The following is a 22,979-nucleotide window of genomic DNA, read 5'->3' on the forward strand; positions in this document are numbered from 1 at the left end:
CATGGAATGTCACCTCTCTGAAGGGGAAGGAGCCTGAGCTAGTGCGCGAGGTCGAGAGGTTCCGGCTAGATATAGTCGGACTCACCTCGACGCACAGCTTGGACTCTGGAACCAATCTCCTTGAGAGGGGCTGGACTCTCTACCACTCTGGAGTTGCCCCCGGTGAGAGGCGCCGAGAGGGTGTGGGTATAATCATTGTCCCCCGACTTGGAGCCTGTTCATTGGGGTTTACCCCGGTGGATGAGAGGGTAGCCTCCCTCCGCCTTCGGGTGGGGGGACGGGTCCTAACTGTTGTTTGTGCGTATGCACCGAACAGCAGTTCGGACTACCCACCCTTTTTGGAGTCCCTGGAGGGGGTGCTAGAGGGCATATCTTCTGGGGACTCCCTCGTACTGCTGGGAGACTTCAATGCTCACGTGGGCAATGACAATGAGACCTGGAAGGGCGTGATTGGGAGGAATGGCCCCCCTAATCTGAACCCGAGTGGTGTTTTCTTATTGGCCTTCTGTGCTCGTCGCAGATTATCCATAACGAACACCATGTTCAAGCATAGGGGTGTACATATGTGCACTTGGCACCAGGACACCCTAGGCCTCAGTTCGATGATCGACTTTGTGGTTGTGTCATTGGACACTCGGGTGAAGAGAGGGGCGGAGCTGTCAACTGATCACCACCTGGTGGTGAGTTGGCTTCGATGGTGGGGGAGGATGCTGGTCAGGCCTGATAGGCCCGAACGTGTTGTGAGGGTCTGCTGGGAACATCTGGCAGAGCCCCCTGTCAAAAGTAGCTTCAACTCCCACCTCCGGCAGAACTTTGACCACATCCCGAGGGAGGTGGGGGACATTGAGTCCGAATGGGCCATGTTCCGTGCCTCTATTGTTGAGGCGGCTGACCAGAGTTGTGGCCATAAGGTGGTCAGTGCCTGTCATGGCGGCAATCCCCGAACCCGTTGGTGGACACCGGCGGTGAGGGATGCCGTCAAGCTGAAGGAGTCCTACAGGACCCTTTTGTCCTGTGGGACTCTGGAGGCAGCTGATAGGTACCGGCAGGCCAAGCGGAATGCGGCTTTGGTGATTGCTGAGGCAAAAACTTGGGTGTGGGAGGAGTTTGGGGAGGCCATGGAGAACGACTTTCGGACGGCTTCAAGGAGATTCTGGTCCACTGTCCGGAGTCTCAGGAGGGGGAAGCAGTGCAGTGTCAACACTGTATATGGTGGGGATGGTGCACTGCTGACCTCGACTCGGGACGTTGTGGGTCGGTGGGGGGAGTACTTCGAAGACCTCCTCAATCCCACTAACATGCCTTCCAATGAGGAAACAGAGCCTGGGGACTCGGAGGTGGGCTCCCCCATCTCTGGGACTGAGGTCACCGAGGTAGTCAAAAAACTCCTTGGTGGCAGGGCCCCGGGGGTGGATGAGATATGCCCGGATTTCCTCAAGGCTCTGGATGTTGTAGGGCAGTCTTGGTTGACACGTCTCTGCAACATCGCATGGACATCAGGGACAGTGCCTTTGGATTGGCAGACCGGGGTGGTGGTCCCCCTCTTTAAGAAGGGGGACTGGAGCGTGTGTTCCAACTACAGAGGGATCACACTTCTCAGCCTCCCTGGAAAAGTCTATTTGGGGGTTCTGGAGAGGAGGGTCCGTCGGATAGTCGAGCCTCGGATTCAGAAGGAACAGTGTGGTTTTCGTCCTGGTCGCGGAACAGTGGACCAGCTCTACACCCTTAGCAGGGTCCTGGAGGGTGCATGGGAGTTTGCCCAACCAGTCTACATATGTTTTGTGGACTTGGAAAAGGCATTCGACCATGTACCTCTGGGAATCCTGTTGGGGGTACCGGACCCCCTGATAAGGGCTCTTCGGTCCCTGTACGATCGGTGCCAGAGCTTGGTCCGCATTGCCAGCAGTAAGTCGAACCCGTTTCCAGTGAGAGCTGGACTCCGCCAGGGCTGCCCTTTGTCACCAATTCTGTTCATAACTTTTATGGACAGAATTTCTACGCCAGGGCGTTGAGGGGGTCTGGTTTGGTGGACTCAGGATTGGGTCATTGCTTTTTGCAGATGATGATGTCCTGTTTGCTTCATCCGGCCGTGATCTTCAGCTCTCTCTCGATCGGTTCGCAGCTGAGTGTGAAGCGGCTGGGATGGGAATCAGCACCTCCAAATCCGAGACCATGGTCCTCAGCCGGAAAAGGGTGGAGTGCCCTCTCAGGGTTGGTAGCGAGATCCTGCCCCAAGTGGAGAAGTTCAAGTATCTCAGGATCTTGTTCACGAGTGAGGGAAGAATGGAGTGTGAGATCGACAGGCGGATCGGTGCGGCATCCGCAGTAATGCGGGCTCTGCATCGGTCTGTCGTGGTGAAAAAGGAACTGAGCCGCAAGGCGAAGCGCTCAATTTACCATTCGATCTATGTTCCTACCCTCACCTATGGTCATGAGCTATGGGTAGTGACCGAAAGAACGAGATCGCGAATACAAGCGGCTGTAATAAGTTTCCTCCGTAGGGTGTCTGAGCTTTCCCTTAAAGATAGGGTGAGAAGCTCAGTCATCCGGGAGGGGCTCAGAGTAGAGCCGCTGCTCCTCCGCATCGAGAGGAGTCAGATGAGGTGGCTCGGGCATCTGATCAGGATGCCTCCCTGGTGAGGTGTTCCGGGCACATTTAACTGGGAGGAGGCCCAGGGGAAGACCCAGGACACGCTGGAGGGACTATGTCTCACAGCTGGCCTGGGAACGCCTTGGGATTCCCCCAGAAGAGCTAGAAGAAGTGGCCGGGGAGAGAGAAGTCTGGGTATCTCTGCTCAAGCTGCTGCCCCTGCGACCAGACCTCGGATAAGCGGAAGAGAATGGATGGATGGATGGATGGAATATTTAATGGATAATTCTTGTTTTTTCATAGGCTTAAAATAAAGGGGACTTAAAACACAGAATAACTGTAAAAATAATGTCTCTCTTTTATAATAAAATCTTGGGATGAGACGTGACTTTATGAAGAGACTTTTTGGAATGAAGTCCCATGAGACGGAGACTTTTAACATGAGATTCTTTCAAGTCATACCATACTTACAACCATTTTCAAACAAGACCACAGTCATCTAACCTCTCAGTCGTGTGAATGCTTTTGGCAGACACACTTCCTGCGCTCTCAGCTCTTATAAATTTTATCAGGACAATAATTTTAAAAGTTGTAGATGACACATCAATAACTAAGCAAAGAAGAAAGAGCAGCATGTTGAAAAGAGACCAAAAAGCATCGGAGAGAAAAGAATGCAAAAAAGAAAAATTAAAATCTATGTGCAAATTCTGAAAATAAGAAAAGTAATAATCAGCCCGGACCAAGTGGAATTGAAAACCTCGCAGGTCCAATCGGGGTCTGAAATAAAAGACAAAGAGTAAAAGACAAAGTAGAACTTCATAAAGACGTTCAAAAACATTGGCACAATACAAATGCAGAGCAAGTTAAAGATTATGAAAGTAGTAAAATTCGAAAGTATCAAAAAACTGATAGTAAAGATCGCATTAGCGCTAACAAACAAATTATTACTCAGTGAAATAACGGAACATCAAAAAGAGACTGAATATATGGACATAGGTGATATGTCAGAAGTATATAGATATTGTTCGGCTTTAAAGTTTAATTCAGAGACTTGTAGATCGTCTACAGAGACTTGTAGATCATCTAATTCATGTTGCCATCAGGGAAAAGAAGTGTTTCGTGCCAATGAAAACGCATATCCATGAGAATTAAAAGATTTGTTTTTGGTAAAAGTGAAATCCACAAACACTACAGGCAAAATATCTGAATCTACAATAATCTGCTTGTGTTCGCATCATTCAATGCTCAAAACATAGATTTACACAATAATGGACCATACGCTATGAGAATCTATGGTCCTGCAACAATTAAAGCTACGACAAGTTTAATTTTGAAGAAACCACAATTCGGTCAGGTGTGTATTTATGATCATGGAGAAGCGATGCAACATGGAATCAAAGGAGTTAAATGATCAGACGTATTAGAAATTATACAGCCAATAATGGATACAAATCAATATGTCCAAAAGTATCGCACTTTACATGAAATTTATCTGCAAAACACGGACAAAAAAATTTCTTGGATTTCTATATGAATCCGAAAGATCATGATCGCATTTAAAATAAACCAACATGTGATGAACTGTCAGCGATAATAGTTTCGAAAGACGGAGATATCAAAGACAGTGTTGATATTTGTGTATATCCAAAAGCAAAGCACGATTCAAAAGGAGATCTTGATATGCCATTCGTATTAAAACATTAACAGTTTCCCGTGAGAACAGCTTTTGCTATGACAATTAACAAATCACAGGGACAAACATTCAAAAAAATCGGTTTATTTATTAGAGAGAAAGAAACAATGTTCACTCATGGGTAGTTATATGTTGTGTTGTTACGATGTCCAAACACGGAATCAAAATTCAAAGCAATCTTGAAGAAAAGTTAATTACAATTATTGCTTTTACTAAAGTGTTAAAGTAAAAGTGAAAATAATGCATATATAACAATTCCCATGAAAATAACAAACACTTTAAATTGTATATCCGATTAACCAAAACCAGGGGGTGGGCAAGCAAAGCGAGCAGGGGGCGGAGCCCCCTAGTACATAATAAGAAAAAATGTAAAATCCATGTAGTGTCATACATTTCTGTCATTTAGTTTTTTTTTCTTATATTATATTCTAAAAATAAAAAATTCTAATACTAAGCACTTTTTAATATTTAATGAAAAGATCTACAGTATAAATAAAAGAACACAGATTTATCAGTATTTCATATTTAATTAAAAGTAATGCCTACTAAACCAGTATAAGCAATTTAACCAATACTGATCTTTAATTGATATAATTCAGTTATAATATGAAAGAAATTTTAGGTATTTACTGCATTACTTTTACAGTACATATATGAACAGTACAGGATGGACTATGAATATGACTGTTTCCCTATGGTTGAATGATTGGAATTCTTTTAAATTATGGCAAATTCCATTAGTAGTTCTAAAACTCAGTGGTACCAAATCCATGTGGCTACAAAATTTTTCCCCACCAGTTTCACAATATTAAATGCTGAAAGGCTGCAACTACTTTGAAAGTCAGCCACATTAATGTGTTCATTTGTAAGTAATGAAAAATTAAAAAAACAAAACAAAACAGAAAAACAGAAAAATCTAACAATAAATGGTTCCAATTAACACACCAAAGTGCCTAATACATTCTAATAAATTACTAAGCAGCGTTTTATTATTTTTGCATTGACTGCAAAAACAGCTTGCTTCATTAGACTAGGAAAAAAACAGAATTTGATGGCCAACAAAAATCTGCAGCCATCACTGGACTACATTTGAAATATAATGTAACATTGTTAGATTACAGGATCCTTATTCAAGCTTGTTAAAATCAGTTTTACTTTTTTGGTAAAATAATAGGACCCCAGTAAAATCTACATATGCATGGAGGACCATAACTTTAGATACCTACTTCTCCATGTCATGCCCATCCTCCTCAATAATGAACAGTAGGTCAAGAAAAGTAATCAGAAAACTGCTCTCTGATATTTATATAAAAAAGCCACATAAATTAAAGTGATCACTAATATGTTCTTATATTTTATATTAATCACCTCACAGGATGGGACAGCAATTTCTTAGAAATCAAGTGTATACATATTGTATTGACTATGAATGTGATGGGTACTCTCTAACACTCTAGACTAAAATGGACAAGAGCCAAGAACTGTCCCTCAAAATCTGTAAAACTAAGATTCTCTATCAACATCTCATTAGCGAGGTAACGTATCTGGACAAATGTAAGATTATTGATCATGGCAAGAAAACTGGTACAGCTTTGGTTTAAAGAATCACAGGATAAACTACAGGACTGCTTTGATTGTATAAACTGGGACATGTTCAGGTCTGAAGGGGTATGCAGATATTGCAATGGGATTGATCAAAAAAAAAATTGGATATCTGTGTAAAAACAATATGTCAATTTTCTAATAAGCTGACATCGGGAATTGGATGAAGACATATGGCAAAGAATTTTGAAACAGTGAAATGAAATCATACAAGAACTATAGATATGAACTCAGAAAAGAAAATAAATTGTCTAAACATTACTATAGGATTAAATTAGAAATAAAAATTAGCACATGTAACAATCTGCACAAATTCTGGAAGAAATTAATAATGACGCATACAAACAATAAAGTAAACTCTAATCCAATTTCATCTTCATTTTCACTTCCAGACCAATTTAATGTTTAATTTAATGTTCCCTTCCTGCCAACAGTACACAGCCACTGTTACTCTCATCAGTAGATTTAGGGATAGTTTCCAGTTACAAGACATAGTGTTGCAAAGCACTTGATCATTCAATCATTGTAACATAACAAAACAGTGTGTGTGTATTTTTACAAATATATATATAAGGTTTCTAAACTCTTTTGGGGCTCCCCTCAACGGGACGACATGCCGAAGAGCATCCCAAAGTGCGATCGCCGCGTTTATGAAAGATAGCCTATTGGTTGCCAGGACAACTGCGGGCTCCCAGTGCTGGAGCAGTTCGCCGCAAAATAAATCCGAAAATATCGCAGTCGTGCTATAAGCACCTGCCGTCGATAGGTGATGCAAGGAACATTGTAAATGCAGGGAACAGTATTACTTGGCCACTAACATGACCCTGCCTGATTGCTGTGTCTGTGTATAGGAGAATGGTAGATCCCATTACAATAAATAACCGTATTGTTCCTGTTTCAAACTGAATAAAGTTGGTTTTGCTAAAGTACTGAGACTCGGCCTCATGTTTTGAGGTGCAAGACAGTGACTCACATGTCACAACATATATATAAATAACATTTTTTTACATTTACCGTATATACTTGAGTATAAGCCGACCCGAATATGAGCCAAAGTACCTAATTTTACTTATAAAAACTGGAAAGCTTATTGACTCGAGTATAAGCCTAGAGTGGGAAGTGCAGCAGCTACTGATATGTTTCAATAATCAAAAAAAATACCAATAAAATCACCGTACATATAATTGAGGCATCAGTAGGTTAAATGTTTTTGAGTATTTATTTCAAAGAAAAACAGTAAACTAGCTCTGTAAGTGGAGAAGAGGGTCAACAAAAACAATATGGTATCTCTGTCTTGCCTGACTCGAATATAAGCCGAGGGTGACGTTTTTCAGCATATTTTGCGTACTGAAAAACTAGGCTTATATTCGAGTATATACGGTACATTTATTTGCTTATCAGATGCTTTTATCCAAAGTGACTTAAAAAAGAGGTCAACGTAATCTAATAAACATCAGTCTGGGGTGACTGTTTGGGGGACAAGTGTTACAGGACTAGGGTACAAAATTGTTCACCACAAGTGAAGAGCTCAGAAAAAAATACAAGCAAGTTACAATTCCTAGGTTACAAAAACTAATAGCTAATATAAGTTATACAGAAATTCACTAAACAAAAGTCTTCAAACGTTTCTAAAATACAATGAAAGAGTCAGATTTTCAAAGGGAGATAAGGCAGCTCGTTCCACTAACCAGGAACTACATGTGAAAAGAGTCTGGACTAAGAATTCATACCACACATAGGTGGAATCACTAGATTCTGATCAACAGGTTCAGAGGTTCAGAACTGTCACATGTAGATAGTGCAGTGAAATTCTTACTTGGATGTGCTAAACCGCATGAAATACAACTTCACTTTCAGGTGCCATGATCAGTGAGTCTGACACCTTGCCTCAAAACGTCTGTCTTTTTTTACATATATTGTATTTATGCACATGTGCAAATATATAGCATACATTTGTGTAGAATCTTTTTCAATTTTTGTCTCACATTTCAAATATGTAGTTCAGGTTAAAAGGTGACCCTAAACCTGAATGCCTATTATAAGCAGAAGCAAAAGACCACGTAAAGTCACAGAGCAAGGTCAACAACTGCTAAAGTGCATGGTGCATAAAAGTAGCCAACATTCTGCTGATTCCATAGCTGAAGAGGTCCAAATTTCCCCTTGCATTAAAGTAAACACAAAAGCTGTGCAGCGGGAGCTTCATGGAATGGGTTTCCAAGGCTGAGCAGCTGCGTGCAAGCCTCACATCACCAAGTCTAATGGCAACAACAACATTTATTTATATAGCACCTTTTCATACAAAAAAATAGCTCAAAGTACTTAAATCACACTGCCACTGGACTGTGGAGCAGTGGAAACGTGTTCTATGGAGTGACAAATCACACTTCTCTGTTTGGCAGTGAGATGGGCGAGTCTGGGTTTGGCGGATGCTGGGAGAAAGTTCCCTGCCTGACTGTATTGTGCCAACTGTGAAGTCTGGTGGAGGAGGGATACTGGTGTGGGCCTGTTTTACAGGGTTTGGGCTAGGTCCTTTACTTCCAGTGAAGGGCTTCAGCATACCAAGACTTGGACAACACTATGCTTCCAACTTTGTGGAAACAGTTTGGGGAAGGCCTTTTTTCTATTCTAGCATGACTGTGCCCCAATGCACAAAACAAGGTCCGTAAAGACATGGCTGGAGGAATTCGGTATGGAAGAACTTGACTGGGATACACAAAGCCTTGACCTCAACCCCATCAAACACTTTTTGGATGAACTGGAACATAGAACGGAGATTGCGAGCCAGACCTTCTCGTCCAACATCCGTGCCTAACCATATTTTATATATGGACAAATATATGTGCACAAATTTTTGACATGCTGAGAGTATAGTTATTATTTATTACATGCCTCAAAATGCTCACATAAACAGTCATATTACATTGATTTGCTTGGCAGTTTCTGGCACTCAATCAGGGAAAAATGTCAAGAAAAGCTCTTAACCATCCACTTTCTATATCATGACAATTTTCTTCCACACACTGCATGGGTTTCAAAGTCTGTTCTGTGAAATTAGAATCAAAAAGGATGCTCATGAGTCTGATTCTCGAAGGGTTACCTACATGGGATGGACTATACACGTTATGAACACAAAATGGTTGATCCAGAATATTGGTTCGACAAGCAACACATGAAGTTTATTTAAACAGGCACAACAACAATAGTATTAATGTTATGTTAAAATTAAAACTTATTTACTAGTATACTGGTATCTATCTATTATATATATATATATATATATATATATATATATATATATATATATATATATATATAGTATATACACACAAAAAAACATAATATTATAATTTAAATTTTTAAAACTTCACATAAGTGACCACAGTTTGTGATTAATTTCACGCTGTAATACGGCAAAGGGGGCTTTATCCAAAATTATGTTGAGCCAGTATGAATTCTGCATTACACACAGATGATTTTCCACTAAATGGGTTTTATAAACATAATTGTAAATCATAATCATTTACCTTGTCTGTCAGCAGGGCTGGAAAATGACTTTAATTCATTTTTTTAAAATGTATATGGTGATTATAATTGTTATTTCATAGCTTCCATATCAGACACTACCTGTATAGTGCATATTCTCCCGTCTTTACACCCAAGCCAAAGAATTACAGATTATACTGATTGGCAACAGTGAGTGAATACAGGGCTATTTCTTGCCTAATGCTACCCTATACAGTATGTATTTTAATAAAATATTCAATTAGTGAATTAACTGCACAGTAACTGAAAAATCCCACCCTCGGTTTGACTGCCAGTACTTTATCGTGAAAGTACAACAGATTAACATTTTACATGTCAACAGAAAGCACAGGTGATCATTTTAAATTACATAGTTCAAACATCTATTAATAATTATGATGTAACACTTACTGTAAATGTCTGGGTACACTCAGCATGCTTAGTAGTTGTATGCAAACTTATATATGTAGCTCACAGCTAGCATTGTCCATATCTCAGTAACATTCCATTTTAATATTAAACTCTGTACAACAATTCTAGATAGGCTTGGTAATGGTATATTCATTAAGGCAGGAATTTTTTTTTTGAATACAGTAAGTACATAAATACATAGATGACAGATGAGCCATACGATCAACTAACATACATTAAATCTTACACCAAATCTTACACATGACTACATATATAGTAGCTATAAAGTTTGACCTTAAGTAACATATTATAATGAAACATTCTAAAAGGTTCTAAGAACAGTTTAGTCTGAAAAATAATAACAGCTTTTCCCACAAAAGTAAAAGTGTGCTGCATTATTTTCCATGCCTACAAATTCAACATCCTATAAAGAGATTATTTTTAATTTTCCAGTACCAACCCTTTTGATTTTTTTTAGCTGATGTGCTTCACTCCTGTCTGAAAGGTGTTCTATCATGGTAAAAGCTCAGGAACGGTTGTTACTATATGCTGACAATGTATACTGCAGCACTAAATGTATGTCTCTGTGAAATTAAGAGAGAGAAAAATGCCAGAACTAGTTTGGAAGTGATATTTCATTGTGAATCTGAACATGAATAATAAATAGTGTTAATAAAAAGAAACATGTAGATGTTTCAGTTAAAATTTCTAAGAAAGAAATTAAACTCAGCAATTCATCAAGCAAACTATAATTCAACAAAAAAAATGTAATCGATTACATAGCTCTTTCAAAATAGTCTGAAATGTACCCCAAGTTAAATCCAACTTGTGAGCAATGTCATCGAGTTACTGCATTGCTACTGCATATGTTTTGCTAATAGCCTACACAAATTACGCATGTCTCTTGGATACCGATGGGTTTAAAATCACTCCTAATGCATTAACAGGGGTATCTGGAATACTCCCAGACAGGACTAAACTGAACTATGAGAAATTGGTTGTAATACAGTATGCCAAAGATTCTTAAGTTCAGTCTTCCTGGGGGCCCCCTGTGTCTGCAACGTTTTGTATTAATTAGTTTCACAATCAGTAAGTCATTTTTATCTTGAACTAATTTAATTATAATTACCTTTCCTCATTATGTCTTCTATTATTTTGCAGGTAGAAAAGTGTATTAGTGCTAGTTTCACATTTCTAGGAAATTCAAAAACATCTGTACTTTTGCCATACATTTCAATGCTTAATTTGTACGTTGTCTTTTCATTAACTTTTTAATTTACTTTGTCTCTTAATTGTATCTGGATATGGTATGCAATTAATGACAAGCAGGCACCTAGGCATTTTACATTGAATGGTAAAAGTCAGCTATTTTAGTTTTACCCACTTCTGTACTTATTAATTATGTCATAAATGACAAGAAAATGAAACAGATCAAAACACTAAAAATAAAAATTCTTGTACATCTAAATTCCTGCCTAATTCAGTAAAAAAAAAAAAAAATTAGTAACCAGTTTGTAACTTCTGAATTGATACAAAACTCACAAACTGGGAAGTAACAGTTTGCCTGATTAATGTTGGGAGTCCAATTAAAAGAAATCACACTACTAGCAAGTAGACTTATTTTGTTCAACTGGAAAAATGCCAATCCTCCTTCTAGTACTCTGAGGGAAAGATATGCACTATATCATTTCAAATTGAAAAAAAAATCATAAAATGGTAAGGACTAATTATTATAACCTTAAAATAAGCATGGCTTTATGTAGCTATTTATTCTGCATGCCGTTTTCATATATAAAGAACTACTTCAGATAGTATTGCTGTTTTTAGGTTGAGGCTGAATGCCGAGTTTTTTTTTTTGTTTAATTGTGAAGCATACTGTTGTATTTGCTATGTTAATTTTGTTGATTTGATTGAGAAGTATTATGTAATAAAGTTTTCTTCTCAAGAAAACAAAAATGAAAAACTAAATAGTTAGGTTTGATGAAAAGCAGTTATTAATTATGTTATCCTATGCAAACATCCAGAGACAATATTTCTGCCTGGAAAATGTAGGTAATATCAAAATTAAGAGACAAACTGCATTTTCAGTAAATATTAAATATAAAAAAGAATTACTCAGTATACTGTGACATTGTTGGATAAATGTTTACCTCCTTCCAGCAGCGTCTGAACAGTACAAAAGTCATCTGCTAAAACAGCATAGTGAAGTGCAGTGCAACCACGAAAACTAGCCCGACTATTCAGTCGGTTACTAAACTCATCTTCCCTGGTCACCAGAACTGAAATAAATAAAAACAGAAAGGAAAAGTCAGCTATCATATTTACAAGGCTGTTTCACAAACTAGACATAACATGAACTGAAAAGTAAGAAGTTACACAGAGAAAGAAGGTCAATTTTGTGGCTAGTGCATTAAGTATTCTTCAGCATGTAACTGTGAGAAAATGCATATGATGAGTTCACTGAATAAACAAAATATTTTCCATTATTTTGATAAAGACTTTGAATATTTAAAGCTAACAATAAATTGTTTATAGTGAGCTCATACCTTGAGAGTGGCAGTGGTGGTGAGCTGCATACCTGATAATAAGTAGCTATTTATTTTTGTATACTGATTGCTGAATTTAGAATAAACAGTTTGTGTTTAGGTACTGTATTTCTGTTAGGTTTTTTCTTTAAAAGAATTCCACAGAGCAATTTCAGATTAGTAGAAAAGCAAGTGAATGCTTAGCACCAAGATCCAACAGCCTTCAGAAAATGTATCATTTGGCCAAAACAAATTATCTGCAAATACATAACAAAAAGCCAAAATTGTAACTGGTAACCTTATTTAAATTGAAAAAGGTACAATAAAAGTGTAGCTAATGTAGTTACAGTAAGTAAAAGGTGCACAGATATATATGAAAGTACCAGTTAGGGTGTCAGGGCTGCTGATACAGCTTTTGAGGTTGTTTAAAATAAATGTGTAAGTACTAATAGCTTGTTACTATGAATGTAGGCATAGTGGCATAATTGCCATGACTCTGGAGTTTAAACCACAAGTCAATGGGTTCAAGGTCTGAACTAAATTCACTGTTGGCTAATTTAATGTCCATCTTCAGTTCACTCTGAGCAAATCACTTAAGCTGTCTGTATTTCAACTGTATACTGTTATATATAATTCATATATACACACAAATACAGTATACTTATACACTATACATATACACATATGCATGCATGTCATTGTACATATGCAATTGTATTTTACACAATAAATACTTCAATTCTAAAAAGAGAATAAGGTAAGAGAGACCACGTTTTGGCTGTACAGAGTAACGCTCTATCTTGTTACCATCTTTCCATGAAATATATATATTTTTTATATAAATATTTATACATGGGTAAATAAAAAAAAAGTAAAAGGTAATTTTAAATTACATGTTACAGTAACAGACAGAAGCTAATGAAATACAACATGTTTGTGATGGCTTATGGATAGTTTGAACACACTGAGCTCAGCGCTTTGCCATTAGTCTAGTTGAAGCCAAAATTAAACGAACTTAGATACTCCGCTACGGAATTGCAATATTGTTGAACAACACAGCGTATTGAGATTTCTTTGGGCAGAGGGAGTGACCCTGCTGAAATTCACCAAATTCCCGTTCAAAGTAAGCAGATGTGCATGTAAATGTAAACGGCTTTAGAGTGCTAGGTGAGGATTCCCATTCAAAGTCAGTAGATGCAAATGTAGATTACAACGGAGTAGCTCATGGGGGACCGGTTAAGTTTAACCTTTCATCATCTGTCCCTCACATCTCTTGGATCAGTTCTGGTGAACCAACACCTATGTTCACAGCCATAGTGTCTTGTATAGTACACTTGCCAACCAATGTGCTTCGCTGAGCTTTTTCTTTTCCACCCAACTGGCAAGTGTTGCTGTCAATTGCTTTTTCTGCGTTTTTCGTTTGCATAAAACCCCGTCACTGCTACGCAGAGCATGTTACTCAATACCGCTATAATATTAACGGCTGACAATTTTTTTATATAGTCACCAAATTATAATCAAATCAGTCAAAGCGTCTTTGGAATTTTGGGGTATTTTAGTTTTTCTATGGGGGCAGGGGAAGGTTTACTCGTAAATATTTATGTATGGGGCGGCACGGTGGCGCAGTGGGTAGCGCTGCTGCCTCGCAGTTGGGAGATCTGGGGACCTGGGTTCGATTCCCGGGTCCTCCCTGCGTGGAGTTTGCATGTTCTCCCCGTGTCTGCGTGGGTTTCCTCCGGGCGCTCCGGTTTCCTCCCACATTCCAAAGACATGCAGGTTAGGTGGATTGGCGATTCTAAATTGGCCCTAGTGTGTGCTTGGTGTGTGGGTGTGTTTGTGTGTGTCCTGTGGTGGGTTGGCACCCTGCCCGGGATTGTTTCCTGCCTTGTGCCCTGTGTTGGCTGGGATTGGCTCCAGCAGACCCCCGTGACCCTGTGTTCGGATTCAGCGGGTTGGAAAATGGATGGATGGATATATATATATATATATATATATATTGTTTGTGTAATTTTTAGGGAATTTGGTATTGGTTTCCTAAATATTATAGCAACAGCTGGGAGGTAGGAAGGTGTCTGTTGGTCATTGGGTAGTGTTTTTGTTACACAAAACTGTTCATTAAGCTTATATTTATTTATATATACATACTGCATTGCAAAAGTATTTGTCCTGTTTAGTTGCATTACAATATGTAATTTAAAAGAATTTTCATTTGGATTTTATGCAATGACTTAATAACTTAATAGCATAGTCCAAATTGTTCAAGTGGAATAAAAAAAAAACCGTAACAATTGACAAGTTATGAGTGCATATGTATTCATTCCCTTTGCTATGAAACCCCTAAATAAGATCTGATCCAACCACTTAACTTCAAAAGACACAGTAATTAGTTATTAGGATGCGTCTGTGTGCAATCAAGGAGTCACATGATCTGTCATTTGATATCTATATAAACAGACCTGTTCTGAAAGGCCCATGACTCTGCAACACCTCTAAGCAAGCAGCTCGAAGACCAAGGAGCACTATAAACAGGTCAGAACCAAAGTTGTGGAGAAGTACAGAGCTGGGTTGGGTTATAGAAAAAAATCCCCACATTTACCTTTAATGACATGCAATGTTTGTTGCTGTTCGTACTTTATTTAAACTTCATAGGTGCTAATAAAATTACCAAAAGCAGTACACTGGCTAATGGGAATTGTAGTCCTCCTGTCATCATCAGGTGGCAGACCTGTTTTACTGGATGAATTGCACAAAACTGACTGCGTTCACAGGCACAGCGCCTGCCAATAGCACATAGTTCGCTTGCTAAATGAGTCTTCTTTGAGCTTCGCTGAACCTTCCCCCTCTCTCTTTACATTTGCATAAAGCAGCACTCATATCTCTGTGTGACTGCTGTCAGCGTTGTGGGGACACAGTGCATTATAATGTCCCAATTGTTACAGCATCATTAATGACAATTATCAAAAAATAAATACGCATGTGTCAGCTATTTTTCTTTTTCTATAACATTAACACATTTAAATCAAATCACTCAAAGTATTTTTGAGATATTGGGGTATGTACTTTTTCTATTGTGGGTTTTTCTTTCTACAATTAAATACTGAAATATAGAAATCTCCTTTCTTAGCAGATGCCTACTGCCCTGTACAGTATATGTGTGTGTGTGTGTGTGTGTATGTATATATATATATATAAAAAGAGAGAAAGAGAGATTCAGTGTAAAATAGTTTTAATGATGGAGGAAATCACAAAGAGGGCTTTTTCATAGCACTGTATATATAAGTAGTAAACTGCTGTGGCTTCTGATCTTCTAAATTGTATTGGTGAAATACTGTATGTCACCCAAATATACAATAATAACAACAATCATTTGTTATTCTTATTGTCTGCTTATTTCTGTCAGTCAGACTCCATCAGTATTACCACTTCAATCAAGATGTTACAAAGCAGACCCGTTACCCTCTTGCATTTTAAATCTTCAACTCCTGCATACAGTTATAATGTAGACTATAATGTACTGTTTGAAATATTTTACTGCCTATTAATATTAAATGTATTGCTTTATGTTCTGACTAGATTCAGGGACATTTGCAAGCTCCACTCATAGCCTCTCAATATCTTCTGTTATCATGTGCCGAAACTACTCCATTCTGTTTATTAAATGTTATTATTATAACTGTACTATAATGTTGTAACCTTGCCCATCCATTCATCCATTTTCTAACCTGCTATACCATTTAGAGTTCTGGAGGGCCTCTCATGACCACTGGGTACAAGACAGCTGCCAACTTTGGAAGTAACACCAGTGACATCACATACTTCAGTACACATCTACATTCACACTTAAAACAGAGTGAATTTAGTGTCACCAATTAAGCTAAAACATAGGTTAATTACTAGCCTTGAGAAGTTTTGATTACTGTTAGCTTGTTTGCTTTCTAAAGCAATAATAATGGAGCTCGTTGTGAAGGATGTTGTATAAACTGGATGAATAAATTTATGAATAATTATATCCTTACTAACATTCAGCACCAATCCGGATTTTAATCATGTGACCATGCTGAGCAAATCTAAATTATTTCAAAGCAGGATAAAGGAAGCAGTGTTACTGAAGACTGACATCTGTTTTGGGTTAACTTCCAACATCAGAAGCCTTAGACACAAAATTACCTTGATATTAGGCATTTATTGCACATTTTATACATATTACTAGAACACCCAAAGAAGAGATGTACAGCAGGTGACCTTGGTCTTACAGTGGTTTTGCTTAAGTACAAACATAGAAAATAGCTAATCATTTGTATGTTTTTATACATACGTGGCAAGAAAAAGTTTGGGCATGCTTGTTTAAAATGTCTGTTACTGTAAATAGTTAAGTGAGCAGAAGATGAACTGATCACCAAAAGGCATAAAGTTAAAGATGACGCCTTTCTTTTCGGCATTTCATGCAAGATTAGTGTACTGTTTTTGTTATTTACAATTGTACAGTGAAAAAAGGAAAGAAGGACCATGCAAAAGTTTGGGCACCACAAGGTACCTGAGGTCTCAGATAACTTTTACCAAAGTCTCAGACATGAATTAGCCTGTTAGGGCTATGGCTTGTTCACAATCGTCATTAGGAATCCCCAGGTGATGAAAAGTGCAAAGCTGACTCCTCACACCTCGTCTCAACAATCAGAAGCCATGGACTCCACTAAGCAGCTGCCTAGCACTCTGAATATTAAATAAGTGATGCTTACAAAGCAGGAGCTGTTTTCTCAGTTCATAATATTATTAAAAAATAGCTGTTAACAGGAACAGTGGAGGTCAAGTTGAGGTCTGGTAGACCAAGAAAACTTTCTGAAAGAATTGCACGTTGGATTGCTAGAAAGACAACTAAAAACCCCTGTTTGACTGCAAAAGATCTTCAGGAAGATTTAGCAGACTCTGGAAGGGTGGTGCACTGTGGTGTGTGCACTGCACACTGTATTGTGCACTGCGAGACACCTGAACAAATATGACCTTCATGGTAGAATCAGCAGAAGAAAAACGTTCCTGCATCCTTGCCACAAAATTCAGTGCCTTAAGTCTGCAAATGAATATCTAAACCAGCCTAATGCATTCTGGAAACAAGTCCTGTGGACTGATGAAGTCAAAATAGAACTTTTTGGCTACAATGTGCAAAGGTTTGTTTGGAGAAAAAAAGGGTGTTGAATTCCAACAAAACTACAAATCTCCAACTATTCAGCATGGGGGTGGATTGATGGCTGCTACACAGGCCCAAAGCATCAGTGGCACAGTTAACATGTCACTGGTAGAGGAAAGAATTGATTCAAATAAATATCAGCAAATTCTGGAAGCAAACTTCACACCATCTGTAAAAAAGTTGAAGTTAAATTTAGGATTGGTTAATGATCTGAAACACATGAAGCCGACAGTTTTGCCATAGCCCTCACAGTCCCCTGACCTAAACATCATTAAAAATCGGTGGATAGATCTCAGAAGAGCAATGTATGTAAGACGGCACAAGAAGCAGGACGAATGCGTGAAAATACCCTAAGTAAGAACTGAAAGACTCTAAAATCCATATTACTAACCGGGAATGCTAAACCGGATGGACGCAGGGACATCCGGCCATGGGCCGTAGCCGCAAAAAGACGTACTGCGCAGGCGCCCCAAGAAATGAGGGGCCGCGAGAGGCGGATGAGGGGCCGCGAGAGGCGGACAAGACCACAGAAAAAAGGAGTCAAAGAAATGAGGCGCCCCGAGCACAGAAAAAAGGAAAAGGCACAGAAAAAAGTAGTCAAACGCAGGCGACGCACAGCGGCGCACGAAACCCATTGCACACGAAACTAGCACACATAAAAAAAGAAGACGCTCGCGCACAACAGCAAGGCACCCCCCCCCCCTACAGGCACCGGACGGGACACACACCAAGAGGGGGATTCAACAAGCCCCTGGAACACAAAAAAAAAGAACACAAAACCACCCCACAAGCAACGGACGGGACACACACAAAGAGGGGGATTCAACAAGCCCCTGGAACACAAAAAGAAAGAAGACGCTCGCGCAACAACAATCCTCACACCCCCCCCCCACACACATCAATAAGAAGTGACACCCAAAGCCACATTTCTAAAGGAAACGTCCATATTAAACATACGTCATCTCAACACCTTCACACTAGGCAGCATAGGTGTCAGCATAGGTGGATCTCCTTACAATAAAGCACTATTAACCGTTCAACTGCAGAAAAGGCTACATATTAACAGTGAGTGCGATCCTCCTTATTACTTATCCATATTTCGCATGCTGAGGAACAAACAAGTCATGAATACACGGTCACGGGTACAAAACGATTCGGATCGGATAACGGGACCAAACACACGAACACGAATGAAACAACAAAATACACGCCGGCGCATACAATGCGCTTCGGAAACTCCGGGAGAAAAAATGTCTCGGATCAAAAAACGCAAAGCTCAAGTAACCCCGTTACAGAGACGTGCCCAAATGGACAGACACAATGAACGTAGACGCATACAGCGCGCGTCTCAAAGTGCTGCATCGAAACAAGCACGATTTCAAACCGAAAGAGCTTGCGTCTCAGACATACAAAAAAGGGAGCGAAGAGACAAACTAAATGAACGCAGACGTGTACAACGCAAATATGAACTGCCAGAAAACAAGCAAGCAAGACTCCAAAAGCAGAAAGCTCAACTGACCGACATACAAAAACGGACAAGGCTCGATACAAACAATGCACGACGTAGACTGAAACGGACTTTTCGCGAAGCGGAGGCGAATCAATTAAAAATCCAAAATAGCGCGTCACAAATAATGGACATACAACAACGCGGCACTCAAACGCCACAAGCAAAACATGCCCGTCGCGGACATCAACGCCAGACACCTGCTAAACGCTTACGCCAGTTGGCTGACAACGCCTTCAATAATGAGTCCACTATTGAGGAAAATTCATTGGGATTAATGAATGTCATTTGCAATCATTGTCATTCACTTAACTTCCCAGAAGAAACAACTGGCAATACAAATAATGAATTTACACGTTGTTGTCAAAAGGGGCAGATTAGACTGCCTCCTTAACATTCATATCCTGAATATCTACAGAAGCTTCTAACTAACGATGTGCCTGAAAGTAAAAACTTTAGGAACTGCATTAGATCCTACAATAGTTCATTTGCTTTTGCATCTACCGGAGTACATATCAGGCCACCAAAAGGCAATGGCCCATACTGCTTTCACATATGTGGACAAATATTGCATCGCATTGGAACAGTGCACCCTGAAACAAATCAACAACGCAAATATGCACAGGTCATTTCATTACTTCCTGGAGAGACACGGCTCTTTCTAAGCTCTGACAAAGTTGACTCTGATGACGACAATGAACATCTGAATTTCCCCTTAGAATATTTGAACACTATTAACCCGGCCGGATTACCACAACACAACCTTACCCTTAAAAACGGAACAATAATCATGCTACTAAGAAACCTTAACACTAAACAGGGTTTATGCAATGGCACACGGTTAGTCGTCAACACCATGACACACAATGTTATTCAAGCAACAGTTCTTACAGGATCACATGCTAACAATACTGTTCTCATTCCTAGAATTGACCTTACGAGTTCTGACCTAGAATTACCTTTTACATTGAAACGCCGACAGTTCCCCATTAAACCTGCATTTGCCATGACCATCAACAAATCACAAGGACAAACCATGGACAAGGTTGGCATCTACCTCTCTGAACCCGTTTTTTGGACATGGACAACTTTATGTTGCCTTCTCACGTGTTCGACGTTAATCTGACGTTAAAGTTAAAGTTATAAATGATCCATGCCAAGGAAGACTCATTCAAGGACAAGACACCATCTTTACTACTAATGTTGTATACAAAGAAATATTCCAATAAAATATTACTCTATGCCAAACACTCTATTTTTTATTTCTATAGGCATCATCCAAACCTGCACACTATTCTATATCTAATTCATACATCTCACTCTTGCTAAATGCTAAAAAGCATTTACAAGCTGTAATACTTGCCAAGGGGGTGTTACTAAGTACTGACCATGTTGGATACCCAACCTTTTGCTTCAGGCCCTTTTAATTTTTTTGGTATTTTGTACCTGGGAATGACAGAAATAAAAATAGAATCTAGCTCAAAATATTTAAGGAATGCCTCATATTTAACCTTATTCCTTTTGGTGACCAGTTCATCTTCTGCACAGTTAACTACTCACAGTAACTGACAGTATAAGCAAGGGTGCCCACACTTTTGCATACTGCCGTACTCTTTACTGCATTCTGTGCAAACCTTTTGTGAAAGGCATTATATAAAATAATCTGGATTTCACTGCACCTTTAAGCCTTGTAACAACCCACTCCTAATTTTAAACATTTTATCTCTAAAACAGGAGCACTAACACTGTTGTTATAGTGTCATTGTTGGGTAAAACAGTATGCACAGTATTTTTTATTTAATTTTATTTCTAATTCTGAAATCGTTAAAGCAACACTATATGCTATCTATGTGTCAGCCTCTACACAGAGGGAAAAACATTTTATAATGAAAGATCAACAACATTTAAATAAGAAATGCTTCAGGCAGTATCATTAAAAAAGTGCCAGTAAGGTTGTTAAAAGTATTCTGTAGATTAAGAAATGAAAACAGATTGAGCAAAATGACATAAATATCAAGCTGTACAAATTGTTGTTCTTGTCCCTTCCGCATCTCCCCCCCTGTTTGTGCAAGAAGCCTGACAGGCTAGTCGTCATTGGAAACAAATGTCCGAGTGCTGGATAATCATCGCAAACTCAATAAAATGTCAGTGAGAGGGCCTGGCCCCATCCATCAAAGTGCGTCTGGGAAATCTCACCCTTCCCATCACACGAAAAACTGCCAACAATATAAATGTCTGTAATATACATATCATATATAAATATGTCTTTGGCTTTTTTTGCTGCTTCGTTTTCTTTTTTTTATTGCTTGGGACACAGTTATGAAAAATAAATAAAGAAGTGAAATGAAACAGAAACAAATATGTAAATCTGGCACCAAAAAAACACCTTGATGTCTAGAGTTAAATTTATATATTTAATAAAACAATAACCAATAACACTTTTTCAGCAGTCTATCCTCAAATGCAATGTTGTGCAGGTGGCAGCAATATTTGATGAAAAATTGTACATTTTTATCACTTTGCAATAAAAACTGTGAGATTTTTATTTCTGCATACATAAAATGGTGCACATTTCTTTTAAACATTTGGTGTTGTAAAAGCTTTTATATATATTAGACAAATATTAAAAATGTTCCAATTACTGAGAAATATTGGAATACTTCATATCACACTAGTGTGAATGCTAAGGCACAGAGAAGAGACTGGGATGATGACGTGGCTGTAAAATATGCAGAGTCAACTTTTAATGTTTATATAGAATTGCCAGACTAATTGACTGTCAGCATTAATGCACAAATAATTTCACTATGAAAAAAATTATAATTTGAATAGGTTTAGAGGCTTGGGATGTAATACTGTCAGTGTAAAAGTGTCAGTTCATAGAAGGCCATGAACAGACACTGGATATATGTAGGGTTCCAAAATGATGATTCTAACAAAGTTTTCTGAGTCTTCACTGATATGGGTGACCATTTGATAATGTGCTGTTTTTTAAACTCCTTCAACACTTTACGTAAATTTTCTAAAAAGGTTACTCATTGATACACTTCAGCTAATATGGGCGTCTTAAGGCGGAGTGGTGGCTCTGAGGCTAGGGATCTGCACTAGCAATCGGAAGGTTGCCGGTTCGAATCCCGTAAATGCCAATAGGGACTCTGCTCTGTTGGGCCCTTCAGCAAGGTCCTTAACCTGCAATTGCTGAGCGCTTTGAGTAGTGAGAAAAGCGCTATATAAATGCAAAGAATTATTATTATTATTATTATTATTACTGCGGTGGGTTGGCACCCTGCCCGGGATTGGTTCCCTGCCTTGTGCCCTGTGTTGGCTGGGATTGGCTCCAGCAGACCCCCGTGACCCTGTGTTCGGATTCAGCGGGTTGGAAAATGGATGGATGGATTATTATTATTATTAAGTAGTGTTGTCATGATACTGGAATTTTTGTATTTCATACCAACACCAGTGAAATTTTACGATACTAGATACCTTTCAATACTAATGGAAAAACAGAAATGCCACTCAATGGCTTTTTAAAAAAGCACCTTCATTACTGAAAGTGAACAATATTGTGCCTTTTTCTGTAATACATCATAAAATATATTAATAGTAACAGTATTAACAGCTTTAAAATGCAGCTACTGTATATCCAAATAGTTGCCCAACGATTATTTAAGTAAACAAGTATTGGAATTCATAAATATCAAAATATAATGCAGGGCTTGAACTTTAATGTGTGGCAGAGAGTGGGGATCCCACCAGTGTAACAACAAATCAGGGGTTTATTATCTTGGTAGAGATTTCAGCATAGACTTTATAAGAATGGTATTACCATAAACTACCTGATTTATCTTAGCATGTGCACATTCAAAATTTTTTTCTGACATTTCCTGGCCAGTAACTGAAAAATATTGCTTAAAATTCATACTAAAAATAAACATTTCAACATTATA

The 22,979-nt window shown here is 38.8% G+C and overlaps 1 protein-coding gene across 1 annotated transcript in view; it reads right to left on the reverse strand.

Moving 5' to 3' along the window:
- The window catches only part of clpb (caseinolytic mitochondrial matrix peptidase chaperone subunit B), a 176,763-nt gene that overhangs the window by 93,831 nt on the left and 59,953 nt on the right, over positions 1–22,979 (reverse strand). The window contains exon 5 of the mRNA XM_028799382.2: positions 11,969–12,097. Within this exon, the coding sequence (XP_028655215.1) occupies positions 11,969–12,097 (129 nt within the window). The remainder of the gene's footprint in view (positions 1–11,968; positions 12,098–22,979) is intronic.

The sequence above is a fragment of the Erpetoichthys calabaricus genome, chromosome 4, assembly GCF_900747795.2.
Source record: "Erpetoichthys calabaricus chromosome 4, fErpCal1.3, whole genome shotgun sequence".
NCBI classification, from domain to species: Eukaryota; Metazoa; Chordata; class Cladistia; order Polypteriformes; family Polypteridae; genus Erpetoichthys; species Erpetoichthys calabaricus.